Genomic DNA, 16,790 nt, shown 5'->3' with positions numbered 1-16,790 from the left:
TTAATTTTTGGCTGCATTGGTCTTCGTTGCTGCGCGTGGGCTTTCTCTAGTTGTGGCGAGCGGGGGCTACTCTTCGTTGCCCTTGCGGTGTGTGGGCTTCTCATTGCGGTGGCTTCTCTGGTTGCGGAGCACGGGCTCTAGGCACATGGGCTTCAGTAGTTGTGGCATGTGGGCTCAGTAGTTGTGGCTCACGGGCTCTAGAGCGCAGGCTCAGCAGTTGTGGAGCACGGGCTTAGTTGGTCCGCAGCATGTGGGATCTTCCAGGTCCCCTGCATTGGCAGGCAGATTCTTAACCACTGCGCCACCAGGGAAGTCCCTGCGTCTGCTTTTTAAAGAGTTTTTAAAGAACAGTTTTACTGTCAAAATTGAAAGTCTTTTCACATGTTAATTGGTTGGTAAGTAACATGTTAATTCTGATTTTGAACCGCCATGTTCACCTTGGCTGAATTATTCTATTAGAGTCTCCTTTTACTCTTAAACAGCAGTGCCCTTAAAAATTAAATAAGGGAGCTGTATATCAAAACTTAAATGCACATGCCCTTTGACAAATAAATTTCAGTGTGTAGTATTTACCCTAGAAATATACTCATAAAACCATGTAAAGATATTCAATGGTGTTCTCTACTTAAAGAAAAAATATAGTAGGAATAGTTACGTAAATTAACCCGTACAATGGAATACTAATTAGCTATTAAAAGATAAAGTGGTATGGAAAGATCTCCAAGCTTTCTTAACTGAAAAAGATAAGGTGCAAAATTGTGTTGTGATGCCAGAGGTGGTTTAAAATACATACTTATTAAACAGATGTTTAATGAGTGCTACTATGTGGCTGTTAGCGTCCTGGGAAGATATATACAAAATATTAACAATGGTTAACTCTGGGGAGTGGGATACTTTTCATTTTATAGTTTCTATGCACCTTGTGTTTTAATTGTATATATATGATCTGTATATTTTAAGTTTTTAAAATTTGTGCTGCTTGCTGTATTGTAATCTTTATTCATCTGTTCCCCCAGCAGCCTGTGAGGACTCTAAAGACAGAAACTCAGTTTTGTCTTCATCATCTAGTTGGTTTTTAATTGAAATGATTGCGAAAATGAGGGGCAGGCTGGGAACATCCCCATGGCCTGGTGGGGACTCAGCAACTGAGCAGGGCGGGCGGTGGCTGCGGGGGTCCGCCAGGCGCACCAGTGAGACGTGCGGCCGCATTCCTAGAGAGGCATGGAGCCGGCCGGGCTGAGGTTCGGCTGCCCGCACGGCGGGAGGGGAAATCTGCCCCCGAGTCCCGACGGCCGGAAGCGGCAGACGCCCGGACCCTGCGGGGGCAGGCGACTGGCTCCTCCCGACTGTGGAGAGCCGGGCCTCCGCCCTCCGGTGGGGCTTTTCACTGGGTCGGCCACGTCTTCGTTGTGCATGTTCCTTGAACTTCTGGTCCGTTAACCAGCCATTAGACACTCACCGAGTGCCCGCTATATGCCAAGCGCTAGGAGCTGGGGGGCAATCGCAGTAAGATGCGTTCTGGGCCCGTCGCAGGTCCCAGCTACCGACATCCCAGTACTTCTACGTGCCTCCGGCAGGACGTCCGCCAGTATTTGTTGAATACCAGGTAAGCCCGGGCTCGCTGAGGTCATGCAAAGATAAACCCTTGTCCTCAAGGGGCAGGGGTGGTGGTGGTGATGCGGGGTGTGATCTGTAATGCGGGTTGGAGAGGGAAATGGGTTGGTGAGGCAGGTTTGGGCTCACTTTTCCATGGGAACACCCTCCACCTGAGTGGCTCAGAGGACAGAAGACTGTACATTAGGTTTGGGGGTGGCATTTGCACGGGGCCTTGGGAATATACCGTTAGAAGACTGGTCGTGGCCATAAAGTACAAGGTTGGTGGAACAAATCTGAGTATCAGCTGGCAGTGTTACGAGGCATTTGGGAAGACGATGGCTTTCTTGGAGGTAGGGTCTATGTCTTTTATTATGGGGTTAGCGTTATGCTTGGAAAATAACGTGCTCCATAAATGTTTATCGAGTGACAAACACACAAGTCAAACTCAGTTAAGATCACTTAGCTGAGGTCTATGCTCCAGAAATGTTTTGGGGAGTTTGAATTTAGTTCACCTAGGAGCAGTTGAAACCCGCTTTTTGGTGGGACAGGTGTATCGAATATGTTTCGAATTGTGCTTTAGGAAATACCGATCCAGTGATGATGCAGTGTATGGTGCGGCAGGAATACCACACAGAAAATTATTGTAATAGTGAATGTAAATCGTAAAGCAGGAGTAAAAAGGAAGGAATTGCTGCAAGAGGCGTTGTGGAGGAAGAATTGACTGGACTCCTGGTGATTATATATAATATATGTAAGCTGGTTTTGAGCCTGAATGCATGGAAGGTGGTGGTGATGCCAGTAGAAACTGAAAAATACAGAGTGAGTGCAGCTTGGAGGGGACTCTGATTTCAGTTTGGGATGTGTTGAAATTACAGTGCAGGAGAGGCCCAAGATGTGAGTTTGGAATACGAAAGGCAAGTCAGAGCCAGACAGAGATTTAAGTGTTCTTAGAATAGAGACATATTGAATTTTGATTAATTGAGATCACAAAAGGAACAGGTGAGAAGAGAAACAGAAGTTGAAGTATTTCTACGGTTTGTTATCTATTGTTACATAAAAAAATAAAGCCCCAAACTTAGTGGCTTAAAACAACCTCAGCTTATTCTTATGATTCTATGGATTGACTGGGCAGTATTACTGGAGTTACTCATGTGGCTGCTGGTCAATCAGCTGGGCTCCAGCTGGGGCTCCGTGGTTCTCTTCCACGTGACCTCTGCATGGCTAGCTTGGGCTTTCTCACAGCATGGAAGTCTCATGGCTGTGTGTCTGGCACTACAAGAGCACTTCCTCTTACATTGTCATTTCTGCCATATTCTATTGGTTAAAACAAGTCACAGGTCAGCACAGACTCAAGGGAAGGAAAAGTAGACTCTACCTCATGATGAGAAAAGTGACAAAATCTCATCATAACAGGTTTTGGGGGATGGAGGCTTTGGAAACAGTCTACCTCACCTACATTTAAGGTGGAGTATTCTGTGAGAAATATGCAGAGATAGATGAACTTTAAGAGTATATTAATCTGTCCATAAAGGCAGCCGTCTGGCTCTTCCATGGATCAAATTATCCCTTCCCTCCATCTAAAGTATAAGCTGCTCAAGCATTCTTACTGTTAACCCTTCTTCCCTGGTATCCCTTACCTTACATCCCTTACCTCTGGGCTCAACTCCCTTAGGATTCAAGGTAGACTTCTGATTAATTTCACTGATAATATTGACAAGAAGCCTCAGATTTTGAGCATCACTTAGAGTGGGGACAAAAATATAAGTATGTTACATAGAGTTTTTTTTTTTTTTTTTTTTTTTTTTTTTTTGCGGTATGCGGGCCTCTCACTGCTGTGGCCTCTCCCATTGCGGAGCACAGGCTCTGGACGCGCAGGCCCAGCGGCCATGGCTCACGGGCCCAGCCGCTCCGCGGCATGTGGGATCCTCCCAGACCGGGGCACGAACCCGTGTCCCCTGCATCGGCAGGCGGACTCTCAACCACTGCGCCACCAGGGAAGCCCTGTTACATAGAGTTTTGAAGCTCTTATAATTTTTATGTTACTGATCAATTCTTATGCTTCAGATGTGCATTTGGAAAAACAGTTCTGGAGCATAGACCTCAGCTAAGTGAACCTTTTTTCTAGCCTTTAAGGTCAACATGGATGAAGCTTCGCCAGGCCCCACTCCTGAGAATGGAGACAGCCTTGTGAAAGTGAAGGAGGAAGATCCCACATGGGAGCAGGTGTGCAGCTCACAGGAGAGCAGCTCCCACACACTGGAGCTTTGCCGCCTGCGCTTCCGGCAGTTCTGCTACCAGGAGGTAACCGGGCCCCGGGAGGCTCTGGCCCAGCTCCAAGAACTTTGCCATCAATGGCTGCGGCCGGAGACCCACACCAAGGAGCAGATCGTGGAGCTGCTGGTGCTGGAGCAGTTCCTGACCATCCTGCCCCAGGAGCTCCAGGCCTGGGTGCAGGCGTATCCTCTGGAGAGCGGGGAAGATGCAGTGACAGTGCTGGAGGATCTAGAGAAAGACACAGGAGACTCAGGACAGCAGGTGGGAAGAGAATGTGCGTGGTGGCCTGGGAGAAATAATGGCGAACATTTGTCTGTTAAGTTTTAACTTTTTACTTTGAAGTAATTTACAGCTTACAGAAGTTTTGGGAGAGTAGTACAGAGAACTGCTGTGTACCCTTCACCCAGATTCACCAGTTGTTAACATTTGTTACAGGATGTGCCCCTCTCGTGTGCGAGCACGTGCTCCCTCTCTCTCTGTATATGTACATATATGTGTGTACACACACACACACACACAGGCTCACACATTTTGTTTCTTGAACCATTTGAGATTGGAGTTAGTTGGAGATACCATACCCCTTGATCTCTAAACACTTCGGTGTGTATTTCTGAAGAAGAAAGATATTCTCTTGTATAACCAGAATACATACAATCAAGCTTTGGGGAATTAAAATTTTGATGACACTGTCACCTCAACAGTAGTCCTTGTTTAGATACAGCCATGATAGCCCAGTAGTAGTCTTTATGACAGTTTTGCCCCAATCCAGGATACAGTCCAGCATCACACATTACATTTAGTTGCGTCTCTTCAGTCTTCTTAGATCTGGAAAGGTTGTTCAGTCTTCCTTTGTCATAACAATGACATTTTTGAAGAGTACAGACCAGTTATTATTTGGAATGCCCCTCAATTTGGGTTTGCCTTGTATTTTCTCATGATAAGACCCAGGTTGTGCATTTTGGCTAGAATACCACGGAAGTGACATTGTGGTCTCCTCAGTGCATCACATCAGGAGGTACGTGGTGATGGACTGTCCCATTACTGATGAGGTTAAGGTGGTATCTGTCAGATTTCTCTACTGTAAAGTTACCATTTTCCCCTTTGTAATTAATAAGAAATCTGTGGGAGACATTTTGAGACAGTGTACATATCCTATTTCTCAATGAACTTCCACCCACTAGTTAAGCATCCGTCCGGGTTTCTGTTTTGTTTTTCTAGGCAGGGATCTTTGCCTGTCTTGTGTCTCTTCTTTGCCACTATATCCCCAGCACGTAGAACAGAGCCTGGCTTTTAGTAGGCATTCAGTCCATATTCGCCAAATGAGTGAATGTCTCTGTCTTGCTACTCTGTCTTACTTGCTGCTGCTTAAGGATTAAATGGGGCTTGTCTGGTGTTCCCTTGAGGATATCCCTGACTGCTGTTCGGTCCAGTTCCCACCAGGATGCCTTTTCTTTTCTTTTCTTTTCTTTTTTAACATCTTTATTGGAGTATAATTGTTTTTCAATGTTGTGTTAGTTGCTGCTGTATAACAAAGTGAATCAGCTATATGTATACATATATCCCCATATCTCCTCCCTCTTGCGTCTCCCTCCCACCCCAGGACGCCTTTTCAAAGTGAACCTTTTGTCCCCAGGCTTCTGTCTACACTCAGGGACAGGACATGCACCTACCGGTGACAGAATATCAAGGAACCTCTTTGGAGTGTCAGAGGCCCCAGCTACTGCCTGGGGTAACCACCTTGAAGTGTGAACCCCCAGAGCCCCACCAAGAGGTCACCCAAGAAGTGAGTGGTGAGTGCCGGAGGGTGAGTTTAGTAAGGACACTGGGAGCAGGCCGCTGGCAGGTGCATGGCCTTCTAAGTAAAAGCTTGTTTATCTGTGGGGTGTTTTTTGGGTTTTTTTTTGTTTTTTTTTTGTTTGCTTGTTAGCCCTATACCTAAGCAAACTTTTAAAAACATTTGGAATTGTAAAATGTTAGAAATCTAAGATCTTCTCATCCAACACCCTTAATAGTTAGGAAAACCAAAACTCAGAGTTTAAGTGACTTGACCAGGGTCAACAGAGGCAGAGTTAAGTCACGTGACCTTCTGACCAAGATTCTCTCTTTACTATATATCTCTATTCCACATTTCTAATTCTACACTTGTGAATATTTTAAACATTTACTTGGTAGCTTTCCATAAATTTGTCTTTTTCCCATGGTAACATTTTCTTCAGTAGCCTCCCTGCCTCTAATCTTTCAGTAATTTACATACAGCTTTAGGTTTAAACAGGTTCTCTCCTTCCTGCACTTGGAGTGTACCCTCCTGTGTGCATGGCTCTCTCACTTTCCGTATCCATCCCAGCTATTGGTTATATTTCAGCTGTGTGCAGTAAGATAGGCCATGCAAAGAAGGCAAAGTCTGTGGCCTGCAGTTTGCAGATGGCTTGAGAACACACAGAAGTATACAGATCGTTCAAAAAGGAGACCTCAGAACTCCGTAGTGCGGTGTTTTTTAACCTTTGTGGTGAGGGATGCTATCATTTTCCCCCAGAATTTATTGAGAAGGATTAACTCTCTTCCCTAGAAAAGGCGTACAAAATGACGCACACAACTTCATGATTTACCACATTGGTTTACAGTCACCACACTGGTGATCTGTGAATACTGATATTTTGATATTAAGTGCAGAATAAATGGTTCATATAATAAATGATTTGAGAACATTCAAGGGAAATAAAAGAAAATGTATGAGGCTCAGATTACTTGTGATATTTACCCATTGGAGCATAAATAGAACTTGATATTTCCCTACTTACTTGACTGATAGTTCTGTCTTATTTCTTTGGTTATTAAAAACCACCATGGGGCTTCCCTGGTGGCGCAGTGGTTGAGAGTCCGCCTGCCGATGCAGGGGACGCTGGTTCGTGCCCCGGTCTGGGAAGATCCCACATGCCGCGGAGCGGCTGGGCCCGTGAGCCATGGCCGCTGGGCCTGCGCGTCCGGAGCCTGTGCTCCGCAATGGGAGAGGCCACAGCAGTGAGAGGCCCACGTACCGCAAAAAAAAAAAAAAAAAAAAAAAAAAAAAAAAACCACCATGACATGAAGCCCAAATGTTTTACGTGAAGAAGTTTAGAGATGGTAGGGAGCCTTACGGCCCTGGGGTTGGGAAAGCTTTCCTGGAGTCATGAGCCTGCATTGAGCCTTGATAGATGAGGATTTGCAGTGGAGCAGGCATAGGGTGAGCATTCCCATCTACCTGTGAGATGATGAACATGCATGAAATCAGTTTCATCTCATTTTGACTGTGGAGGGGGAGGGGGTAATGAAAATGGAGGTACTTGTCAGAATGGTGATGGTAATTGACAGAAAGATAACAGCGGTCATAGGATATAAGATTCTTCCGTGTGAGCATGAGCTGGCTCACGGAACTGGACCCCAGCAGTATCTACTGGGCGGAGGGGGGGGCTTCTTCGGTTCTCTAGGTCCCCGTGCGATGCGCCACTGCTGTGGTGTGTGTAATCAGGATGCTCTGTTGTCCTTTAGTTAGCACACCCTGTCATTCTCAAGGGCTTTTTATACCCTCTTAGGCCCTCCCAAATATTCTGGAGACTGGCTAAGGGCCTCCCTGCCTACTAGTCGTAACCCAAGCACATTTCTCCAGGATACCTGCGACCAAATGAACTGAAGATCAGTTTCCCAGGCTACCTGCATTCCCTCCTCTCCTGCTAGTATTTTCAATGGGGTAATAAGTCAACCAGCATGACAGGAGGATGGGGTTTGTTTAGGGGAAAGAGTGGGTGGGGGGAATGGGAAGGTCAGTTGGGGCCATTTTATGGGGTGTTTAAATTCAGACCAAGAGGTTTGGACTTTATCATTAAAAAGTTGGGTGCCATTGAAGCCTTTTTTTAAAATCAAAAATATGATTTATAGTGACTGTGTTATTTGTGTGTATATAGTATATCATTCTCACCTGTCATGGAACACTAGATTTAAAATGAAAACTGTTGAGTACTTTATTTTTGCCAGTCTCTTAATGCTCAAGTGTGATTGATTCTTAGGGTCAGACACATTGTTAAATTTTCGATATGTTGACGGAGAAGTAGAAAAGATCTTGAGATCATTTTATTCATTGAAACTTAAGCCCATTTTCTCTTGTTCTGTCTTTGGCAGAGATATAGAGCAACAGATCAGTGTGGTATTTGTAGTGAACTTTAATATGTTTGAAAACATTCCTCCGCCTTCTTCCCAGGCTTAACCCTAATGCTTTTCCACCTCAGGAGGATTATAAGAGGCAAACACAGCATCTGATCTGACCTTTGCTCTCTCAAATTTCTCATTGCTGTTGATCTCTTCCCTCACTGCATTATACCTTTGCCCCCTTCCATTCTCTCTTGCCATCCTGTCCCTCCTCAGCTTAGCCCTTTCTCTGACAGCAGACCTGCTTTACACTGTGCTTTTTACGCTGTTGGGTGTTTGGCATGTATGCATTGTGGGGAGGTAAGGTAGTAACAGTGAATCAGGGGCAAGGCTATTTTATTTTCCTAGCAAGCCTTATTTGCTCTAGATATGAAACAACAGCAACAAAAAGATTCCAGTGATCCACTGGGTCTGGAGCAAGGAAAAGTGGTACTATGTTCTATTTTGGGTTAGAATTATCCCCTGTACTCTTCATTTAGTAATTTTGGGCTCCTTATATTGTTGCCATCTTGAAAAATAGTGATACATTACCTTGTGTGGGGCCTTACAATTTACAGAGGGCTTTTACAGAGAGTTTTTATGTTGCCTCAATCTTCATTAACCTTGTAAAGTAGACTGTGTTCTCCCCATTGTACAGATAAGAAATTGGAAAGAATTTTTTTAAGTAACAGTGCAGTGCCTGGCACCTTGCAATCATTATGACTGTCTGAATTATTGTTACAGTTTCCAGTGTGGCAGATTCTCAAAAGTTCTCCTAGCTCACGGTTAGCATTTCTTCTATGTATGTATGTATGACTATTTTTGTGTGTGTGTTACTTTTTTTACTGACGTACAGTTGATTTACAATGTTGTGTTAGTTTCAGGTGTACATGTATGACTTTATTTTTTTAGAGCAGTTTTATGTTAAGCAAAATGGGAAGAAAGGTACAGAGATTTCTCATCTACCCCCTGCCTCCCCCCATACGTTGCCTCCCCCATTATCAACTCTATTTTTTGTACCTTTATTTTCTCTTTTCATCTTCCTCTTATCTGCTTTCCTGTTTCCCCTTTGCCTTCTCTCTCTGTTCTCCACTTCTTTTCTTTCTTCTTTGTTCTCTGGTTAATGTTTCCTTTATCACCAAGTTCTGCCTTCCCTCTCCTTATTTTCATCAATGATTTCTAATTTTTCTTTATGAACGTGAAAGTGCATCACTGTAGATCACCTCATGAGTTCATAAACACCACTTATTTTGTGGGTAGGGACCCTAAAGTTTTAGAATTTTAGAATTCTGACAGAATGAAAGCAGATATGATGTTCTAGCGTAAGATCTGTATCTTAGTTCCTGGATGTTTAACAAACATAAGAAGATTTGGGGTCTGGGTCGCCCACAAAGGGCTCTCTCCTAAAAGCCATTGTGTCTCATTCAGGACTCTTGTCTCCTCCTTCCACAGGGCCTGCTCCCCAGGGACCAGCCCCTCCTCAGGAAGAGAATCCCAGAGACCAGGCAGCAGTACTGGGGTTTAACTCAGCCAGGTCCCAGGTAAGCATGGTGCCCGGGCTATGCAAACCTCAGTAGCAGCCCTCCTTCCCTCGACCACCTATCCCTTGCCCTTCTCTTGCCTCACACTGCTCACCCTGGGAGCCTTTCAGGTGGCACGGTCCCTCTGCCTTCACCTTGTCACAGAATATCACAGACCATTTATGCCTCATCCGGGGAGCTCACATAGATCACATAGATTATGTGATCCGGGGAGCGCACATAGATCATATAGATTATGCAGTGGCCTCATTCCATACTGTATGCAGGAGGCACATCCAGATCTCAAGGTATGAGAATAAGGGGCAGAGTTAGGCCCTTGGTTTCAGAAAGTGCCTCTACTCATTTGATGCTCAGTGACTGATGTTTTATCTTTTGAGGGGGTCTCTGGTTTCTCCCCCCAGTCTGAGAAGCAGTACTCTTCCTCATGTTACTTTATAGTCCCAGTGTTCTGCACATACCCAATTAATATTTGGAGATGATAATGGAAATTCTGTGTATCCAAGGCAAAACTTCACATCTTCACAAAATAGACTCTTGGTTTTTTTCCCCCTTATTCTCTTAGTGGTCCAATCATTTTCCTAGTCATTTAGTTAAAAAATATTTAAGTCTCCTATTTAAGTCCTCTGCTGCTGAGTCAGTTTCCTCAAGAACAGGGTCTTCATGGAGTCCTTTCCTCATTCTGTGACTTTTAATTCGTTCTTAATCCTATCAGACCCAGTGCCTCCTGTTCTTAACAAATGCTTCACCTTCCTGAAAAGAAATGTATAGCAAGTAAAACTTACCTATATGTATATTTAAATCAAGATAATTATCTAAAATGCTATATAATGGAGAAACAAAAAGCAATTTATTAAAAAAAAGTATTTCAAAAATGCAAATGTTTGGACATGATCACACCAAGAAATAACAAAGTAGTTAAACGTTTGCACTGATGTGTAATCATTAGGTTTGAATTAAGGAGGAATAAGAAGATCAAAAGGCTAGGAAAATGAAAGGGCAGAGATGTGGGTGGACAGTAGAATGAAACTAGCATTGAGTTGAATAATGAAAGACCAGCCAGAGAAAGAGAAAAATAACATTAATTGAAGTAGAGCTAAGATGAAGTTATGGCTTCTGTTGTGTCCCGAAAAGATATACTGAAGTCCTAACCCCAGGTACCTATGACTGTGATCCGATTTGGAAATAGATTCTTTGTAGATGTAATCAAGTTAAGATGAGGTCCTACTGGAGGAGGGTGGGCCCAGCATCCAACGGTCGATGTCCTTATAAGAAGGCCATGTGAAGACAGGGAGACACACAGGGAGAAGGCCATGTGACGGCAGAGGCAGAGACTGCAGTGATGCATCTACCAGCCAAGGAACACTCAGGACTGCTGACAACCCCCAGAAGCTGAGAGAGAGGCAGGACAGTCGTCCCTTAGACCTTCGGAGAGAGCAGGCCCCTGCTGGTTGGCTTGGTACGACTGGTCTGCAGTGTGGTATTCAACACCCTTCACACCTGGACCCCTTATCCTTACCACAGTGAAGACTAAGAGGCCATTTTTTGCCTTTTTAGACATCAGTGAAGACTGAGGAAGCAGCAGCCCAGGCTCCTGTCCCAGAGGAGTGGCCACATCTGAGTCCGCCCCAGAGGAACCTCTGTGGAAACTCGGCTCGGGAGAAGGTTACAAACATCAGTCTGATGGGTAAGGACAGGCCTCTGGCTGGTCCCCAGCTGTGCTCACCTTTCCCATCATTAACCCTGACTCGGCCCTTGCGAACCCACATTTCCTACATGCCCTCACCCTTCCTTCCCCTTCTTCTGGCTCTGCTTCCACACTCCTCTCAGCCCCGCCATTCTGAACCCCTCCCAATGCCCTTATCTCCTTCTGTTGCTAATCACTACTGAGTCTTGCTGTCATCTCCTCTGATCACGATTCCCTCAACATCTCCTCCTCTGCTCCCTGTTTTCTTCCCTTTTCAAGGGTCCCATATAATTTGTCCTTTTCAGACATCCCTTAATACCTGAAAGTTCCACAAACACCTCTGCCTGATCCCTTCTTTACCTCAGAGGAAGTTCTCTTCACTCTCTGTGAACACTACTGTCTATGTGTAATTTTCTTTAAATATGCTTTGCCCTGTTAGATACTCTCCCCTGCAAATTGACCTTTCTTACTATCTTCCTGTACTCTGCCACATTTTTAGGACTGTTGTGACTGCACTCCTGGTACACCTGTTGATTTTTTGTTTGTTTTAATTTGGAACATCCTGTTCCTTACCCTAGAGATTGTTTTTTCTAGATTCAGGCAACAAATGACATTTAAATTATTAACATATTATTTTAGCTGAAGAAGTTGTAACTAAAGATGGATTGTTTAACACAAAGCAAGAAACTTCTGAAGAAATGGAACAAGGTGCTGAGGTCTCAGGAATACCCAACAGGTGAGTGTCCATGGTCCTAAGTAGAACAAATCCTACAAATGTAAGAAGAAATTGAAATGAAACCAGAGAAACCAGTTGGTAAAAGCCTGCTTCCCTGGAATAATACAGAAAGAGTAACACTCACTTCTGTGATCATAGGAGGTCCCACGCCAAGGAGGTGACCTGTCAGTGTATCATAATTATACAAAACTTCCAGTTGGTATACAGTTGCCTCCAAGAATCCTCTCTGACTCAGTTTACCTTGCCTGATCACTCTTCCCCTGGCTCCCTTATGTCGTGGGGCTACAGATACTGAAGCCAGAAAGAGAAGAAGATAGAGAAGCAGAGGACTTAGACAAGAGAGTGAGGGCTGCAGGTAACATTTGTTGCCACGATGGTTAAGAAAGAAATATCATCAGACCTGGAAGAGGACTTAGGGAAGACAGGTAGGGTATCTTAGACCTCCATTAGGAGGATCCTGAGCAAGAATTAAAAGGAGAGTAGCTGATGACGAAGGACAAATTAAAGATAGTAGTGGGTGTTTAATGAGTGTTGGTTGTGCAATGAATGTCTAGCATAGGTGTTCCTAAAGCAGAAGGAGAGGGACCGGATCATGAGCAAAGGTTGGGTTCTGGTGAGGCCATTAACTCCTTGGAGAAGTGAGAAAAGAAGAAAAAGGAAACAGCGTGCAATAATTACACTGAAGAGTAGGGCAGGGGATGAGGATTCTCCTTATTGACATTTGTTCATCTTAGGGAAACAGGGAGCTAAATCTCAGTTAAAAGAGATGTCTTGAAGCCTAAGAAGAGAAGTAAGATCTTTCATAAAGCTGGTGAAGTCCGAGCCAAGCTGCACTAAAGTAAGAGAAAGAACACTCTGACTTAGCTCAGTTATAACTGGAGAATAGGAACCTGCTGTTGTGTCTGTCAGATACAGCCCCCTGCACTGGGACCGCAGTCTTAACCGCTGGACCACTAGGGACGTCCCAGAGGATCATTTTAAAGAGCAAGTTTCTGGGCTTCGCTGGTGGCGCAGTGGTTGAGAGTCCACCTGCCGATGCAGGGGACACGGGTTCGTGCCCCGGTCTGGGAATATCCCACATGCTGCGGAGCGGCTGGGCCCGTGAGCCATGGCCGCTGAGCCTGCGCGTCTGGAGCCTGTGCTCCGCAACGGGAGAGACCACAACAGTGAGAGGCCCGCGTACCACAAAAACAAACAAAAAAACCAAGTTTCTGCTTGAAAAATTCCGGGTCCTCTTTGGAGTAGGAAAAGAAGTCATGTTTGGAGATAGACTGGTAGATTTGAGAAGAGTGATGAAATACCTCTTGTGGGGAACAGGGAAGAAAGGGACGAGAGGACATGAGAAGGATTTCTGGGCAGTGTTGAGTAACTAGCTGAGTTTTGGAGACCATCATATTTAGCAGTGTCAGTCTACCTCGTTGTTTGATTTCTCTGGCACTACTCACTCCTGGGTGAGGAACAGAGAAGACTAAGGATGGGGTTGATCTGGTGCTGAGTTTTGCTGGCCCACCACTACAGAAGGACACTGGGGCAGGGTGATTGATGATCCTGGCAAGAGAAGGACTCACGTGATGATGGATCACGAGGTCTAGACAGAATAGGAAGGGAGGTAAAAGCAGGAGGAAACGGAGGAGTCAGAGTGAGATGGAAGAACAGGTGTTGTGGGACAAGAGTGCGAGGAGGCTAGAATGAGCTCTTGGAGTTCAGTTTTCACCAGTGGAAAGTTCAGTGTAGTGACAGGATTCAAGGAGGGCCCCGGAAGTTGAAGATGTCAGGGAACTCTAAGATGGATCTACTGAATGGATCATACATGCAGACATTAAAGACACCCAGGATGATAAATGCTCTAAGCAAACAAATAAGTATATATAGTGTAAATTATATTACAACATACTCTTTTCACTGCTTTTTCCTCCCTTATGTCTTCTTAAATTGGTCTAATTTAATGTACCAACAGGACATTTGTAAATGAAATGCACATTTCTAGAATTAAAGAAGTTTGTGTAAAATAATACTTTTCATCGTAGTAACTTTAGCCTAGTTCCTTGAAAACTGCATAAAAATCAGTCCAAGGGCAATAAGTTTGAGTTTCTCTTTTGTTTCTCCCCAGAAACAGTGTGTCCACCAGATGAATGCAGAACTAGGGGAGGCTAAATTGTTCCATGTTCAGAAATTCTGTGAGAGGTGAGGGGGCTCAGTAAATAACAACCCATTTCCTTGTCCAAATTCAGAACCAATTGATAGAGACACAGGAGTAAAACAGATGATGCTGGAAACCTCTGCTTTATGACTGACAGAAGCTAGACTGATAAAGCCGCTCAGAGGCAGAGCTAAGTGGCCGCATAGTGACAGCGGACCCTACCCCCGCATAGGCCTTCCTGATCCATCTTGGGGGAAAAAGGAACATGGAATGTCTGCAACTGGCTTCTAAAGAGGACAGCCCAGTTCTTTCTCCCAGATTCAACAATTAGTTAAGTCATGAGGAGTGAGTGGGAAGTGGGAAGAGGCCAGAAATGTTCAGTCTGGCCAAAGCCCTCTCCATGGAAACATGAGGAGTGAGAAGGAAGTATTCCCCACAAAAGCATCCTTAGGCGTCAGTGGATTTATCCTGTATCAGTGAATGAGACAGAATTTTTATAGCATATGTTCTTTTTTCTTTCCCAGAGATTGTGTACCCCAGGCCCCTTGTAGTACCCCTGTTCCTGCTGAAAGGACAGTTGCACATTCGAACACTCTGAAGGACCGTCACCCTGCTGACTTGTGGGCTCGGATGCACATCTCATCCCTGGAATATGCTGCAGGAGACATTACCCGAAAAGGGAGAAAAAAAGACAAAGCTCGAGTGAGTGAACTGCTCCAAGGCCTCACATTTTCTGGTGATTCAGATGTGGAAGAGGATGACGAGCCTGAGACTCAGCCTCCTCCAAAAAGACCAAAGGTGTCAAGCATCCCAGAGAAGAACTGGACTAAAAGAGACATTAAACCCAACTTTCCAAGCTGGTCAGCACTGGATTCTGGACTTTTGAATCTCAAGAGTGAAAAGTTGAACCCAGTGGAGCTCTTTGAGTTATTTTTTGATGATGAAACATTCAACTTGATTGTCAGTGAAACCAACAATTATGCTTCTCAGAAAAATGTCAACTTGGAAGTCACAGTTCAGGAAATGAGGTGTGTGCTTGGTGTCCTGCTTTTGAGTGGCCTTGTGAGGCGTCCCAGAAGGGGAATGTATTGGGAAATGTCTGATGCCGATCAGAATCTGGTTAGAGATTCAATCAGAAGGGACAGATTTGAATTGATTTTCTCATACCTGCATTTTGCAGATAATAGCCACCTAGATCAAAATGATAAGTTTACAAAATTGAGGCCTCTCATAAAGCAAATGAATAAAAATTTTCTCCTGTATGCTCCCCTTGAAGAATACTATTGTTTTGATAAGACAATGTGTGAGTGCTTTGATAGTGACCAATTCCTGAATGGGAAACCTATTAGAATTGGCTATAAAGTCTGGTGTGGTACAACCACACAGGGTTATCTGGTTTGGTTTGAGCCCTATCAAGAAGAGTCAACTATGATGGCAGGTAAGGATCTTGATCTTGGTTTAGGTGGAAATCTAGTGATGAATTTTGCTGATGTTCTTTTAGAGAGAGGTCAATATCCCTATCACCTGTGTTTTGATAGCTTCTTTACAAGTGTCAAATTGATGTCAGCCTTGAAGAAGAAAGGGGTGAGGGCAACAGGAACAATTCGTGAGAACAGGACTGAAAAATGTCCCCTGGTGAGTGTAGAACATATGAAAAAAATGAAGAAGGGGTATTTCGATTTCCGAGTAGAAGAAAATGATGAGATAATTTTGTGTCATTGGCATGGTGATGGTATTATCAGTCTGTGCTCCAACGCTGTTGGCATAGAGCCAGTCAATGAGATATGTTGTTTTGCTGATGACAAGGAGATCCCTCAGATAAGTCAACCTTCCATAGTGAAACTGTATGATGAATGCAGGGAAGGCGTAGCTAAAATGGAACAGATCATTTCCAAATATAGGGTGAGAATAAGAGGCAAGAAATGGTACTCAGTTTTGGTGAGCTACATGATTGATGTAGCCATGAGCAATGCATGGCACCTGCACAGAGCCTGTAACCCAGGTGCCTCTCTAGAACTCGGGGATTTTCGGAGGGATGTTGCCCATTTCTACTTGGCACATAATGCAAATATGTCAGATTAAGGCAGGTAAAACAGCTACAATGCAGACATTAGTAAGACACAGAAAAATCACAACTACACATCAGATTGTACCCAAAGCAAACCTGATGTATGTATACAATGAAATTATTAATTGACTAATATTTCTTTTAAAAAATCTATGTAGAGTTTCAAAAACTGTTATAACAATGTTAATGATCTGTAAAAATGTTGAAATCTATTGGTATCTTTTTCTAGGTCTAGTTTTGATATCAAACGTGGGAACTCCTTTATTAGTTGAATTGAATTGATTAATTTGTGCATTTAAAGAATGAAATCCTGCCTCCTTTTTTTCCTGGTAGTTTTCTCTGGGGAATGCCATTTTTTTTTTTCTTTTTTTGGCTGCGTTGGGTCTTCGTTGCTTCGCAGGGGCTTGCTCTAGTTGCGGCGAGTGGGAGCTACTCTTCATTATGGTGCGTGGGCTTCTCATTGTGGTGGCTTCTCTCTCTTGTTGCGGAGCACGGACTCTAGGCATACGGGCTTCAGTAGTTGTGGCACATGGGCTCAGTAGTTGTGGCTTGCGGGCTCTAGAGCACAGACTCAGTAGTTGTGGCACATGGGC

At 44.3% G+C, this 16,790-nt stretch overlaps 1 protein-coding gene across 4 annotated transcripts; it reads left to right on the top strand.

The window, feature by feature from the left end:
* Positions 1–83: 83 nt before the first annotated feature.
* On the top strand, positions 84–16,505 carry PGBD1 (piggyBac transposable element derived 1). Of its 4 annotated transcripts, none has more exons than XM_081247559.1 (8): positions 84–1,606; positions 2,177–2,328; positions 3,722–4,131; positions 5,504–5,660; positions 9,481–9,569; positions 11,124–11,253; positions 11,893–11,989; positions 14,654–16,505. In XM_081247559.1, exons 3-8 carry the CDS (start codon positions 3,736–3,738, stop codon positions 16,209–16,211), a joined length of 2,427 nt encoding a protein of 808 aa, XP_081103685.1. In that variant the 5' UTR covers positions 84–1,606; positions 2,177–2,328; positions 3,722–3,735; the 3' UTR covers positions 16,212–16,505. The 4 variants fall into 4 exon arrangements, with proteins under 4 accessions (XP_081103685.1, XP_081103684.1, XP_081103683.1 ...); XM_081247558.1 differs by having other exon boundaries at positions 2,177–2,347; XM_081247557.1 differs by lacking the exon at positions 2,177–2,328.
* The last annotated feature ends 285 nt before the right edge of the window (positions 16,506–16,790 follow it).

Source organism: Mesoplodon bidens (assembly GCF_964165515.1).
Source record: "Mesoplodon bidens genome assembly, chromosome: 10".
NCBI lineage: Eukaryota > Metazoa > Chordata > Mammalia > Artiodactyla > Ziphiidae > Mesoplodon > Mesoplodon bidens.
Note: the sequence above shows the minus strand (reverse complement) of the source record. Positions and strands in the feature narration are given on the sequence as shown.